A 15,029-nucleotide genomic window follows, 5' to 3' on the forward strand; every position below is an offset into this window, starting at 1 on the left:
TGGGGAATAATCAGCTATCTTGGAATTTTTGATGAAATTCTGGTAGAGTGGTGGTTTCCGAGACCAGGTTGAAGTGAATGAAAGAAAGTTATAGGAAGACTAGGAATTGGAGGGAAAAAAGACAACCCAGAGAAATTCTGTTAAAGAAGTTAAACACAAAACCAGAGTTGCATGAGAGGTGCAGGTCCTGAGTGGGACATTCTCACTTGGCTTCACAGGATTTTTCCTTCCTACTCTCTGGCATGCTATCCCCTCTTAAGCTTACTATGGACGGACCTTTCCCTCTGTTTTCAGCTGCTGATCTTCAGGCAATACAAGGCTCCTGAGGAGAAACTGGGTTTGCTGCACACTGTCTCCTGTGATGGAATTGTTCCGGGCCCCTACCCTTTTACCTTTTTAACAGGTGCCCTCCAGCTGCATTTCCTTCTCCATCGTCATGACGTTCCCCATTCCTAAGATACGTTTCTCACACCTCACACAAATGTGCGTGTGTGCCTCTGTCCCCAAAACCTAAATCTAAGTATGGATTTGACTAGAATTCCCTAAAGTCAGTTTCTGTTGATTGGCAGGAGGAGGAATTTATTATATAGGAGAGCACTGATCCTTAAACATCTTTCCTCTGAGCTTAGGGATGCCTTTCAAAAAAACAAATACAAAACATTAAAACACCACCCAAGATGCATCTGTCCTAAGTTTTCCAAAATGTATCTTCCACTTACATTATCTCAGACTTCAGCTTAGCTCAGAATGGGGTATAAGAAAGGGCTCTTTATTTAGGGGTAGACTCACAGATCACAGTCCTCTGCGCAAGCGGGGAACAGAAACCAAATCCCCCAGCTAAGAGAGAGACCACGCAAGCTTTACTTCTATTTACATTTACAGTACAAGAGGCCACACACAAGTGGGCTGGGATCTTAGCGGCTATTGGCTAAAGGAATTCCCACACATGCTAATAGGAAATATAGCTGGCTCTTCAATGTTTGTTGTTAAGATAACACGAGGCTTACACACTGTACATGTCATTTATTTTGGAAACTTAGTCCTGAGCTATTCGCAGTAGAGAGCAAATACCAAAACCAGCGCCACATAAGACTCTGTTTCATGCTGAGCTTGGACCCAGCTGTCCCACGCCACATCCCAGATCCATCTGCTGGCAATCTGTGAGAGAAAAATTTAAAGACTCAGCATGTGTTAAGTATCTTTTAAATTACATAATCTGATTTTTTAAAGTGTGTCAGTATCTCAGAAAATCATATTTAAGAAATAATTTGTTAGGCTGGGTGGGGTAATTCAAATGGCAACAACCTGCCGGGTGTGCTCAAAGCTCTCAGTTCCATCCTAGCATATGAGGAAAATCGAGAGACTAGAGCAATGGCTGCACAGAGAAGAGCATATATTATGTTTCCAGAAGAGCAGAGTTCAGTTCCCAGCACCCACACCAGATGGCTTACAACTGTAGCCCCACCTCCACAGGAATCTGTCACCTTTGGCCTCTTCATGGGCCTTCAGTCTTGAGCACACACCCCCATCCCCCAAACACACACTAGATGATTAAAAAGTAAATATTATTTAAGGCCATGTCCCATTCTCCCTTCCGTGGAGAGACTCGGGAGTGGGACTGCTTGGCTCCCTTCCTTGTTGGAGGCTGGGAGTTTGCCTTACAGGGAGCCTAGGCAGGGTCAGAAGGCTCTATAGTAGCTCTGCCTTTAGCCCTAGGCTACTGTTCCAGACCCAGCTTCTTACCACATTTAGAAACCTACAACCAAAAGCTTCGAGTCTTGTCTGGCAGCAACGGTGCTGATTGTATAAATGGGCCATGACTATGTTGTGATGCCTGCAAGGACAAGCTTTACTGTCTGTGATGGATCCAAAATGGCCACACATTCTTCAAGGCAGGAACCTGGGGGCAGGAGCTGAGCAGAGGCCATGGAGAAGCTGTTTACCAGCTTGTTCAGCCTGTTTCTTTACAGCAACCAGGACCACTGGTCCAGGGCTGGAGTCTCCCACATCAATCACTAATTGAGAAAATGCCCTGCAGGACTGCCTACAGCCCAGTCTTATGGAGGCAATTTTTCAACGGGGGTTCCTTCCTCTCGGATGATTCTAGCTAGCTTGTGTTAAGTTGACATAAAACTAGAAAACACAATTGACTCAACAGGACACATAAGCATATCATTAAGCCATATCCTTGTTCATCCCTGATCATACATCAATAACATCACAATGTATAATATTCTTCATTACTTAACATGCCTAAATGAAACTTGCTGGTAAATTAATATTTATTTTGATGTTTTCAAGACAAGGTTTCTCTGTGTAGCCTTGGATGTCTGGCCTTGAACTCACAGATCCACTGCCTGTGTCTCCTGATGCTGGGATTAAAGGTGTGCATCACTATCCCTAGCTTACTGTTAATTAATTTAAATGACATTTAAATTAGCAAAATTGCTATGACCAAGAAGCAGGCTACATAATCTAGTAAATTATTGATAGTAAAATTGTATTTCTAGGCTAGTATTTTTTAAATAATTTGCAATGAAAAAAAGTTGGCTTTTTTTTTTTTTTTTTACAAACTGACCTTTGTATTCAAGAGGTTCTTCATGATCTCTACACCCCCTGGGAACACCTCAAATCTCAAATGAATGAATGTTAGGTCACTGGGGCACTTACATTTATTGCTTGACCAGTCTTTTGAATAAATAATACTTTTATAATGAATTTATAACGGTGGTACCCAAATTCTTTGACTGCTGCCAATACTCGATCTGCCAAGTCAAGTGACAAATGAGAGAAGGCTTTATCATCATATTTGACATCTTTAAGACTTTCCTTTAAAAAAATTAAGAAAAAAGTTTCAATTTTTAAACAAAATGTTTTTATAAAAGTAGAAAACATGTATCTAAATAATACATACAACTGTTTTAAGATACATAATAGTCCTGAAAATTACCATATAATATACTTACCAATTTATTTTCAGTAACAATTTTGAAAAAATGCTTTCAAAATTATGTTCAGTTGTAAAAAGCCAGGTTTGGTGGCACAAGCCTTTAATTCTAGCACTCAGGCCAAGGCAAATGGCTCCCTATAGTTGTAGTCCAGCCTGACTAGACAGTAAGTTCCCGGCCAAGTACAACTACAACAGTGAGGCTCGGTCTCAAAACCATGGGTTCATTTCCCTTCATCACCAACTCTCGGGCTGTGAGTTCCTGCTTACGAGGCTGCTCTGTCCGCTACAATAACCCAGTTTCCATTCTTCACTAGGGAGACAAATCCGTAGTAAAGGAAGGAAACCTCGTGTGGCTGTGATTACACATTGGCTTTATGTCACTGTGTCCTCTGGGTCTCCTACTCCGTCTGGCATCAACACCTTAGTGTATTTACTAATTAACACATCTAAGAAAGAGACGTGGCTCACAGACCATGACGCAGGAGCCTTTCTTTAAATCATAAACCAGATTTACTTTAAATGTATGACTGCTCTGCCTACATACATGTCTGTGCACCGCGTGTGTTCTGGGGCCACAGGAAGGTAGGGGAGGGGATGGGACCTGTGAGATTGGAGTTTTAAATGGTTGTGAGGCACTATGTGGATCCACTCTTCATCCCAGGAGCCATTCTTACAAACTGAGCAAAGCTGAACTGAGGAGAGAGCTGAGCACAAACCCTTTGATTAACCGGCTTTCTGGGAGCGCACCGGACTGTGCACTAAGTTCTGGTGATAACAAATGGGCTACTATCAATCAACTGCATAGGAACAAAACGTCAAGTAAATGTCCTCCTTAATTCCCTGCACCCTGCTAGCTCTACCCTCTTTCCTCTCGGCTCCCTCCCAACCTCTCCTAGTGGCTCCCTGATAGGTTTCTTCCATGTATATAGCTGATCTAAGGCCTGCATTTCATCTTGCATCTATCTTCCCAATACTCCATATCATCTGCTTTCTTCTGAGTCTAACTCAAATTCAAGGTCAGTCTTCTCTCAAAGTAAACCCAACACATTGCATGTCTGTCTAGGAGACTCTTTGACTCCATATTCTGACTGTAACTCTGGCCTCAGGAGCCAGGGGTGGCTGATCTATAGGTTGATCCAGAGGTTCAACCCTATTCCGTTTTTTCAACTTTGTTTAATTTCATTTACGTGGTAGAATCAAGTGAGAGACCAGAAATATACACTCACATCACACATACTATTAGTGTTGATTATAATTCTTTCCCCCAAATATCAATCACTGTGAAATACAAAGTTAGCACTGGAGGGATGGAAGGTCGTAGAGAGGTTCAGATTATACATCTTTAAATGTGTTGCTCTCTCGTGTAATTTTGACCCGAGACAGGGAAGAGGAACAGACACACCACTTCTTCAACTAGCCCGACTTTCCTAGGCACATGTCTGGGATCCCTGCCTCAGCTCAAACACCTTTAATCAGGCTTCCAAACTTTTCTAACCTGTATCCCAACTAGTATACAAGAGCTTGACTCTGCCTTTCCACACCTTTATCTTCCTCACGAAGTCTTCCATGCACAGGTAGAAGTTACTGAAGTTTGCTTTTCTCTAGATTTGCCTTATAGTATTTTAATTCTTAGGTGAGGTGGAAACTTAAAGGGAAAGACGTGTTCTCCTGTAGACGAGGGGACTGCAGCTGCTGGAAACCAAATATTGACACTCAGCATGCAGATGCAAGCTGAGCTCCTGGTCGTACAGGTTGAGAATGGGACCCATAAATTAAGCAGTGGAGAGCGAACTCAAGTCCATTTCACAGTGAACGTCAGGTCAGTTATGGAACTGGCATGAGTAGAATAGACATTCTTAGCAGCTGCAGAAAAGTCAGTGCTTTTATTGAAGAAAACCTTCAGTGGAAACATTTAGAATTACCTCTACCTTACTCAAAAATAGTATGGTATCATGAAGGGGATGTATAAAGCATCACCACTGTGACTGTTACCACGTCCTCTTTCCATCTGTTTGGCTGTTCTGTAAGCTTGGCCAGGCAGCATCTACAGCAGCAGCTGCTGTATGGTACATGGTCTCACTGCAACACATCTTTTGGTACCATCTATGTAGTTACTGACATGGAAAAACAGCCTTTTTCTTCATACCTACCCATAAGAGCTATTAGAAGCAGTTTGCTTTTAGTTAGCAAAGCCAGACTAAATCCTACCTGAAGTCTACCAACTGTTCAGCCCTGTAAACAGAGGCGGAGTTTTCCTGTCTCAACAGCCCGGTCCCAAATAAAACATACAGAGGCTTATATATAACTATAAATGCTCTACCAATAGCTCAGGTTTATTACTAACTAGCTCTTACATTTAAACTAACCATTTCTATTCATCTATATATTGCCATGTGGCTTGTGGCTTTACCTGTCCTCTAGCATCAAGGCCGCCCTTCATCCCTGTGCTCAGGTTCATTTTCCCACCTAACTTTATCCTGCCTTGCTATAGGCCATATGTCTCATTATTAACTAATGAAAGTAATACATAGTCACAGCATACAGAAGAATTATCCCACACACAGCACAGTCTCATGTCAGAATTTAGTTTACAGAGAACTTGGTTGTCTTTCCCTTCAGGTTCAGACTGAATTCAACACTCAGAATTGTAGGACCATTTTGCCTCTATATTTTTACAGGGAGTCACTGTAGGGAATACACACACACCTTCCTCAATAGATATCAAATGATTTATTTTGACCTAGCATGGCCTCAATAGTCTCATAGACAAGTGTCTACCACTGAGCTATATCCTTGGGCCCTGATTACCTTTAAGATCTGCTGGATTTTAGTTTCTACTGAATGTGCTTGGAATTTCTTCAATGGCTCCATTCTATATGAATTAGCAAACTTTAATTTTGCCAGGGCACTCTTCCATTCTTTGCCTATATCAGCAATTGAATCATCAAACGGAGGTTCCACATACTGAACATCATGAAAAGATTCTCTCAGTCTTTCTCTTAAGATCTGTGCATACTGAAAGAGGAAGGGAGAAAGATTACATTTCAGACTTTAAGAATCTGCATACACTGGAGGCTGAGCTAACAAACCTGAAATCTTCTAGGCAGACTTCAATGTAGTCACTAAATCTTAAGACTATTAACTTCCAACTATTAACAGTTTCTATCATCAATTTGAGACTAAATAACCACCGGAGAGATAGGCTTTTGGCTTGCCTAAGGATGATGATGATGATGATTATTATTATTATTATTATTATTTTTATTTTTGAGACAGGATTTCTCCATAGCTTTTTTTGGTTCCTGTCCTGGAACTAGCTCTTGTAGACCAGGCTGGCCTCGAACTCAGAGATCTGCCTGCCTCTGCCTCCCACGATTATTTTGATTTGATTAAAGATAATGAGAAGACCTATCCTGACCTGTATAGAAAGGAGACAGTGCGTGGAGCACAAGTAATCACTGCTCTCTGCCTCCAAAGTGTGGATTCAGTGTGATCAAAACCCCCGCTGCCTTGACTTCTCTGTCTTGGTGGACTGTACCCTGGCACCATGAGGCCAAAACAAACTCTTCTTTATTAAGCTGCTTTTGTAAGGGTATTTATCACAACAACAGGAAAAGTAACTATGACATACACAAATATAAAATAGGCAAGCTTGTGTGCTTATATCTAGAATACCTATAAAATATCCAAAAGGACAAGAAACAAGAGTAGCCCCAGAGAGTGCCTGAGGGATAAAGATATAACAACTTTCCATGTTTCCTTACAACCTGCAATTATGGAAATATTATCCATACATTTAGTTATCTTTAAATAAATAACAGATTTAAGTAATACACTATAAATCTTAACTTGAAAAGATAACAAAGGCATATATATTATATATGACATGAAATGTATCGGTCCATGATCTTTAACACGATGCCATCTGAAGTATCTAATTTGTGTTAATAAAATAACTAGAGTCCTACCGATGCACCCGCCCTGTGACTGTGGTGCAGTGCATGCGCCCCAGGCTGTCTATGGACACTGTGGGAACAATGCTGAACATCTGTAGATGACAAAGCCATGCAGCAGTTTCAAAGCACTGGACAACACTGCCACAGCTGCTTGGCCTTAGAGTGGCGAGCTCCATTGTCTTAATAACCGGAAATTTCTTTCTGTACCTACTTGCTTGGCTAGAACTTCCAGTTTCATGTTGACCACAAGTGATGAACACGAGATGAATGGACAAAGCCTTAGTCCTGCTGGAGGACAAAGTTTTAGTCTCCTACCACTGAATATAATGTTGGCTATGGGATTTTAACACATGGATTTTTAATATTCTGATAATTCCAGTAGTTTTTTTCATCACGAAAAGGTAAATTTTGACAAAAATGATTTTTCTTTTTTTTTTTTTTTTTTTTTTTTTTTTTGGTTTTTCGAGACAGGGTTTCTCTGTGGCTTTGGAGCCTGTCCTGGAACTAGCTCTGTAGACCAGGCTGGTCTCGAACTCACAGAGATCCGCCTACCTCTGCCTCCCGAGTGCTGGGATTAAAGGTGTGCGCCACCTTACTACTTCGTTGTATTACTACATCGGTAGACTTTTATATGATGACCTATCTTTGCATCCAGGAAAACTTGGTCACAGTGTATAACTCTTTGAAGACTGATACTAGTGCTTTTTGCAAAGTGTTTGGTTTTTCTTTTGCAATAATATTCACAGGGCTATTAGTTTTCTTTTTTGGTTTAGTTACGCTTCATTTGCCAGCAGGGGGTGGTGTATGCTCTGGTATACATACAGAAAGGACACAAAAACTTACATGTACAAATCTGTGTACACATATTTGTGTACTATTCTAGCTTCATAGAAGTTCATTGAGGTGTATAGACTTTGGATCTGGTTAATTTCAGTGCATAACTTTTTTTATTTGCAAGTTTTTATAATAAAGTTTATTGAAAGCTAAAAAATTCTATGGTTGGAGATCATGCATACCTAGGGCCTCATGCACGATAGAGAGATGCTCCACACAAGGCAGACCCAGCACTGCCATTTTTTGAAGGTGTATTACTGAAATCTCCCACTATAATGTTAGGCTGGTGTATGTCTCCTTTAAACCTATACACTGTCCTCTCACATATTCGGATGCTGCACCATCTGCTGTATATTTGCAAGAATTGGTCTGTCTTCCCAGACAACTGGGCCATCCTCGCTATGCAACGCCCACTTCATCACTGATGACTCCACTTGCTTTGCTTTGCTACTGCTGTGTGTGTGTGTGTGTGTGTGTGTGTGTGTGTGTGTGCTTTTTTTAAGCCAGGGTTTCTCTATGTAACAGTCCTACCTGTCCCGGAACTAGCTCTTGTAGACCAGGCTGACCTCAAACTCACCGAGATCTGCCAGCCTCTGCCTCCCAAGTGCTAGGATTAAAGGCATGCGCCACTACCGCTCAGCTAAATGTAGGCTTTTTTGTTTGTTTGTTTGAGACAGGGTTTCTCTATATATCTTTGGCTGTCCTGGAATTCATCCTGTAAACCAGGCTGGCCTCAAACTCACAGAGATTCTCGTCTGCCTCTGCTTCCTGAGTGCTGGGATTAAAGGTGCGCACCATCACTGCCCGGCTAACTTCTACTTAATTTTAATATTAGTGTGTCTTTCTCCACCCATCTACTTTTATGTATATTTTAAGTGACATTATAAACACAGTTGAGTTCTAGTTTAATTAACTCTGACAACTGTTGTTTTAAATTGCTGTATTCAAACCAATGATAACGTGATTATGGAACAACTGGATTAATAGTTATGATATTTGCTACTCTTTTCTATTTGATGCCCTTGTTCTTTGTATTCTTGTCTTTCATTCTTTTCGATGTGACTTAAACTGAGTATTTAATGTGATTCCTCTCCTCTAATTTCTCAGCATGTTAATTCCTCTTCCTCCACCTCCTCTACTTCCTCTCTTAACACCAGAGTTTGGAAATATGTGTTGCAGGTAATTCAAACCCACTTTCAACTAACACTGTAACACTCATGGACAGTATAAATTAATATAACAAAATAACTCTAATTCTTTCCTCCCATTCTTTCTGTCATGCTGCCCTTCATCTCACCTGTAACAGATACACACTTAACATGTATTCATAAGCAAACATAACTGTTTCTTTCCTGTTATCTGTTAGAGTAGAAAGAGGAGCATTAAAGGTTCTTACTTAAAAAACTTAACATTTTGTGTATGGCAGATTTATTTGGAGACAAATTTCTTTTGTTATTTTGTCTAAAATATTTTTTCCTTATTTTAGAGTTTTCTTATATTTATTTATTATGTAAACAATATTCTGTCTACATGTATATCTGCAGGCCAGAAGAGGGCACCAGACCTCATTACAGATAGTTGTGAGCCACCATGTGGTTGCTGAGAATTGAACTCAGGACCTTTGGAAGAGCAGGCAATGCTATTAACTGCTGAGCCATCTCTCCAGCCCCAGAGCAGTTTTCTTTACAGGGTATAAAATCCTAAAATCTTAGGGCTGGGGAGATGGCTCAGTGGCTAAGAGCACTGGCTGCTCTTCCAGAGGACCTGGGTTCAATTCTCAGCACTCACAAGGCCACTCACAACTGTCTGTAACTACAGTTCCAGGGGATCAGACACCCTCACACAGGTAAACATGCAGGAAAAACACCAATGCATATAAAATAAATAAATATCCTAAGTTGTCACTCTCAGCTGAGTACTTTTACTTCACTCTATATCCTTCATCATTTCTGGGAATATGAATGTAACTTTCGCTTATAGGTAGTCTCTTTTGTCTTCTGGCATTTTTGGATTTTTCTTCGTCTTTAATTTCTGTAGACTGAGACTATATCTCTACATACAGATTGAATTTTGGCTTGTTTTCCTACTGTGTTCTCTGACCTTCCTGGCACTGTGGTATAGCCCCTAATTCATACATCTTATAGTATCTTATATTCCATCCTCTATCTGTGATTTCCATTATGAATAATTTACAACTTCTATAACTGTGTCAAAGTTTTCAAACATTCTCTTCTTTTTCAGTCCGGACATTTCTATGATACTTTGATTCCTGTAGTTTATGGTTCTTGCTTGCTCTCTTTGGGGTGTTTACTACTCAGTACACCTTGTAATTGTTTTCCTTGATAGTCAGACCAACTCATAGTGTCAGACCTTCTGCAAAAGGCCTCCTAATGTGGTTTTACACACTGTGGGTTATTTGTACAGAGGCATGGCTCTTTTAAGAGGCCCTGCTACTGAGCACTTGAATGGGTTTATGAGCAGAGGGCAGTGTGATACTCAGTGGAGAGGGACGAGGTAGAGTGCCTACCAGAGCTGGGCAGATAGATAAGACAGCTCCAGGTCAGGGCCCGCAGGTATGAGGCTCCATTCTCACTAGCCTGAAAGGGGCTGAGCTAGCTGCCAGATCAGTGCTAAGCAAAGACACAGCACTGAGGGTCTAGAAGCTGCTTAGCAGTTTTGGGTTTGGCTTATGTGGTCAGAGAACACTGCAGACATACAAAAAAGTCAGGTCCAGACAGAGAAAATCTCTAAATAGATATAGTATGCTTAAAAATGTGCTTAGATGAAGAAAGAAAAATAAATGGGTATCGACAGCCATAGAAAAATAAATAGTTTAAAATAATAAAGTCTTTAAAGAGAGAGTAATCTAAAAGAAAAAAAGCCTCATAAAGACAGGAAATACACAGAGTGTCTGGATCCTGTATGGTGCTTTGCCATGTGGTTGTGGCCTGCCGGTAAGGTTCTGTCCAGCATATCTCCTGCAGCGGCTACATGGCGTCTCCCTGACTTCGCCCACTCTCTCTCTACATCTGTTTGGATTTCCTGCCTGGCTTTAGTCTGTTAAGCCATTGGCTGAAAGCAGCTTCTTTATTAACCAATAACAATAAAACATATTCACAGCATACATTGGGAAATCCCACATCATTCTACTCTTAAAGTATTATACCTATGCAGTTCATTTTAAAATATAATTTATAATTAAGAAATACAGGCTGGTGGTTATTCATTTATTATAATCAACTTGTAGTCATGTTAGGTATATTTTCAAGGTCAAACATGTATTAATCAACTTGTAGTCATGTTAGGTATATTTTCAAGGTCAATCAGATATTTTAGATAGGCAGATGGTTTTCAAACACTTCAGAGACCTACAGAGCATAGCATTTAAGATGTTTTAATAACATAAGACTTTTCATGACACATCTGCTCCTGGCAGCACCAATTTACTTTAAAAAAAAAAAAAAGGATGATGGGCATCAAAGAACCTCCATATGGAGTTTGCTTTTACTGTGGCAAAGGTAGCCACTGGGCAAGAAACAGCCCTTAACTCAATTGCTGATAGTATGCTGTATAAACCAGACAAGCGGGACACACACACAAAAAAAATGACTGCTAACTTTGCCAGGGCAAAGTAGGACCATCCTTCAAAATTCCTGCTTCACAGAAAATTTTGTCAGATAATCTAGGCCTGTAGGTCAAAGATGGACGTCCAACACTGCAGAGAAATCCTGGGTGACTGTCCAGGCATCCAGCTATCTCTGTCCTTTCTATAGTTTCGGAAGCTGTTTTCTCTGCACTTCCTGTTTACTCAGGAAATATACCATTCTTGGGTCTTTGATGGGATTGACGACTAGATGGTTATAGTTACAGTTTTCCTTGTTACAAATTCAGAGAAGAAACTTACATAAGAGATGTAAGGTGCATAAGGTTGGGAGACATAAAAGCTTAAGTTGTTTATCCAAGAAAATGTTTTTAAGCCTAAAAAGATAATTTAAGGACGGTCATACAAGTTATGACAGAAAGGTATAAAACTTGGACCCACTAAGATAAGGGAGATAATATGGTAATTTCTCCAAATTTGCTAAGTACAAATGAACTAGACATTGTGAATGCAATTCTTCCTTGATAATGGTTCTTACTATATATAATTTTACTGTACTAGAGCTAAAACCTTTCCTTTTATTTAGACAAAAAGGAGAAACTCTTGTGGGAAGTTTGTACACTGTTCCAAAATGTATTGCTGTGACTGGTATGATGAAAAGCTGAATGACCAATAGTTAAGCAGGAGGTATAGGTGGGACTTCTGTGCAGAGAGAGAGAGAGAGAGAGAGAGAGAGAGAGAGAGAGAGAGAGAGAGAGAGAGAAGAAGCTGGGAGGAGTAATCTAGGCACACAATTTCCTCAGCAGACATGTAGGCTAGTCACATGTGCTGCACTAAGAGGTAACTGAGCTACATTGTAGAACACAGATTTGAAAAAAATATAGGTTAATTGCTAGGTGGTGGTGGCACATGCCTCTAATCGCAGCACTTGGAAGGTAGAGGCAGGAGGATTTCTGTGAGTTTGAGGCCAGCCTGGTCTACAGAGCTAGTTCCAGGACAGCTATTACACAGAGAAACCCTGCCTTGGGGGGGGGGAGAGTTAATTAACTTATAAGAGCTAATTGGGGAAAAGCCTAAGCTAAAGTCAAGCTTTCATAATTAATAGTAAGTCTCCAGGTCATTATTTATGGGCTGGCAGTCCAAAGTTAGTCCAACAAGAAAGCTTGCTACACACACGCACGCACGCACGCACGCACGCACGCACGCACGCGCGCACTTAGAAGGGGACTATAGTAGTTTACCCATTACATTTCAGGTTTTCATACCCTACCACTAGAAGCCTGAGCTTTGGTATGCTGAGTCTCTCTACCAGCTATCACTAACCTTTGTGGTAGTAATTTGTGCTATAATCACTTTTCTAATGTATTTAAAAACTGATTTGAGGTTTGTAATTTTTTACTTTTATTTAAATGTAGGGACTTGAACTTCCTTATATCACACTTTGGAATTCTGTTTTTGAGATATATTTTAGCCGCATATGGTATTTTAGGTATGATTTTCTTTCAGTGAAGATGATGCTCCAGTGTTTTCTGATTCAGATGGTTTTTGAGAAGCCTATTTTCTCTTTCATAAAAATATTTATACCACTGGTTTCAAGTATGTCTCGGCAAAATTTCTTGTGCCTGGAATTCACTGAGATTCTTTGGTTTATGGGTTTAGTTTTCATATTTGTCTCTTTTCATCTAGAATTTCAAACATTATTTGTTAACCTTCCTTTATCCTTTAGGGACTCAAATAACAAGACTACTAAGACACTTCACTGACCTTGAACACCTTTTCAAAACTCTTCCCTCATGCTTCTAAGCGTACTGGTCTTCTTTCTGTGACATTAAATCTGCGAGCTCATTCAGTGCACCTGATCTGACATGATGTTTGTTTACGGAAGGCTGATTCAACCTTTCTCTTAAGAAGCAACTGCTCCCTTCTTTTCTACTACAACACACTCAAGGGATACACTATTAATGCACTGTATGACTAGCTGTGTTTTCAAGGTTGCATGATTCTTCTGGGAATAGGACACATGAAGCTCCAAATTAACCTTTAGTGAGCAGACTACTTTGAGAACTGCATTTCTGACATTTCTTCTTTATGTATAATATTCGTCACTTGATTTTGCATACCCTTATTAAAAGTACTTTATTCTTTCAGCTGAGATGAAATCCTTATCATCTTTTTAAATGCCGCCAAATTTGTTATCAATATAAGCTACTATCTGTCGTTTATCTACATGGTGGCTACTTACAGACCTAGAACAAACTGAGCTTACTGGTGTCATTATTCCAATGAGATATTTAATTATTTAGCAAAAGTGGTATTTATTATGGTTTCAAATACACATGTTTGAGTGGGATTGACAAAGCTGCCAATTTTTAGTAATCTGGCCTAAGTAATCTCTGTTGTAAAGACCTAACTCCTGCTAAGCAAAAATGCATTTTGTTGGAAAGATGGTAGTAATTCACAGACAAGACGGAAAACCATAACTAGACTCAGAACGACACAAGGACATTCCAGTTTGCATCTGTCATTATAATACACCTAAGTCTTTTCTTAGGTCATTAAATAAATCTAATTTTGTTTCATCGTGCTACAAAGTTTAAGTTGTCACCTACACCACTAAAGCCTACCAAGCTACAGATGAGCTACTTTTCTGAAAATACTCCCTAGAAAAACAGAAACAGACACATGGGGCTGGAGAGCGCCTGCAGAAGACACAGTTGGTGGCTCACAACCACTGCTGCCACTGCACATACACCCAGGCACACCAGGTACACATACCTGTGCATTAAAAAAAAATGAATCATTTTCTACAAATGAATATGGGACATGCTGATTCAAGTGTGTCCTGACTTTTCATGTTCTCAGAAACACAGAAACCACTGGCCACTTGAAATTAACGTTCAGTGTTGGTGAGCAAACAAGTGGGGTCCTGTTCTAATTTCTTTTTAATTACTGGCCTACGCAAAGTTTTTACCTTCAGAGGACTAGACTTTAAAGGGATGACCTTTTCTACTGCTATCAGAGAAATAACTAGATTGTTTTCTAACTTTCCTCTTAAATATTCTTCAAATAACAAACAAGACTGCACGCCATTATTTTTTTCCTAGTGCGCTCTCTCTCTCTCTCTCTCTCTCTCTCTCTCTCTCTCTCTCTCTGTGTGTGTGTGTGTTTAAGGTGCATATGTATGGTATAAACTCACTTAGTGTTGGTAAGCTATGTATATACTAAAATTGCGTTTGGAAGGCGCAATGTATACAACTATTGGATAACTGGACATTGGCCAGGTAAGTCTGAAAAGAACTGGGAACGATCTTGTAAAAACTTTCCATTAGTTAACGTATGGCTTTTTGGATTTAACAACAAAAAACCCTCGGCCTTCGACGTCTAAACCACGTGGTTCGACCTAAACTCGCAAGGGTCAAGAAAACGGAAAGAAGGTGAAGGGCAGCCATCCTTCCCGCGGCTCGGGACGACGATTGGGACAGAGCAGCTTCGTCTAGGGGTCGGGAAGCTGCCTCGGGCCTGCGCTCTGCACTCACTGCCTCCTTCTCGAACATGCTAGGCCTCCTTTCCTTCTTAGGCGCCACCGGGGAGTGATGCGGCGCTTGGCTGGCGGTCGGCTTCGTCATTCGGGCTCGCCGGTCCATCTTGATCGGTTTTCGCCCAGGCGCCGCGCCTCCCGCCTCTGCAG

The 15,029-nt window shown here is 40.5% G+C and overlaps 1 protein-coding gene across 2 annotated transcripts; it reads right to left on the reverse strand.

Moving 5' to 3' along the window:
• Positions 1 to 1,047: 1,047 nt before the first annotated feature.
• On the reverse strand, positions 1,048 to 14,985 carry Dynlt2 (dynein light chain Tctex-type 2). 2 transcript variants are annotated; one of them, XM_041680443.1, is made up of 4 exons: positions 14,878 to 14,985; positions 5,759 to 5,965; positions 2,671 to 2,829; positions 1,048 to 1,158 (listed from the first exon to the last, which is right to left on the reverse strand). In XM_041680443.1, the coding sequence occupies exons 1-4, from the start codon at positions 14,983 to 14,985 to the stop codon at positions 1,048 to 1,050; spliced, it is 585 nt and encodes a 194-aa protein (XP_041536377.1). The 2 variants fall into 2 exon arrangements, with proteins under 2 accessions (XP_041536377.1, XP_041536378.1); XM_041680444.1 differs by lacking the exon at positions 2,671 to 2,829.
• Positions 14,986 to 15,029: the final 44 nt, after the last annotated feature.

This window comes from Microtus oregoni, unplaced genomic scaffold (genome assembly GCF_018167655.1).
Source record: "Microtus oregoni isolate MIOR12 unplaced genomic scaffold, Mior012 000033F_ref0000390, whole genome shotgun sequence".
NCBI classification, from domain to species: domain Eukaryota; kingdom Metazoa; phylum Chordata; class Mammalia; order Rodentia; family Cricetidae; genus Microtus; species Microtus oregoni.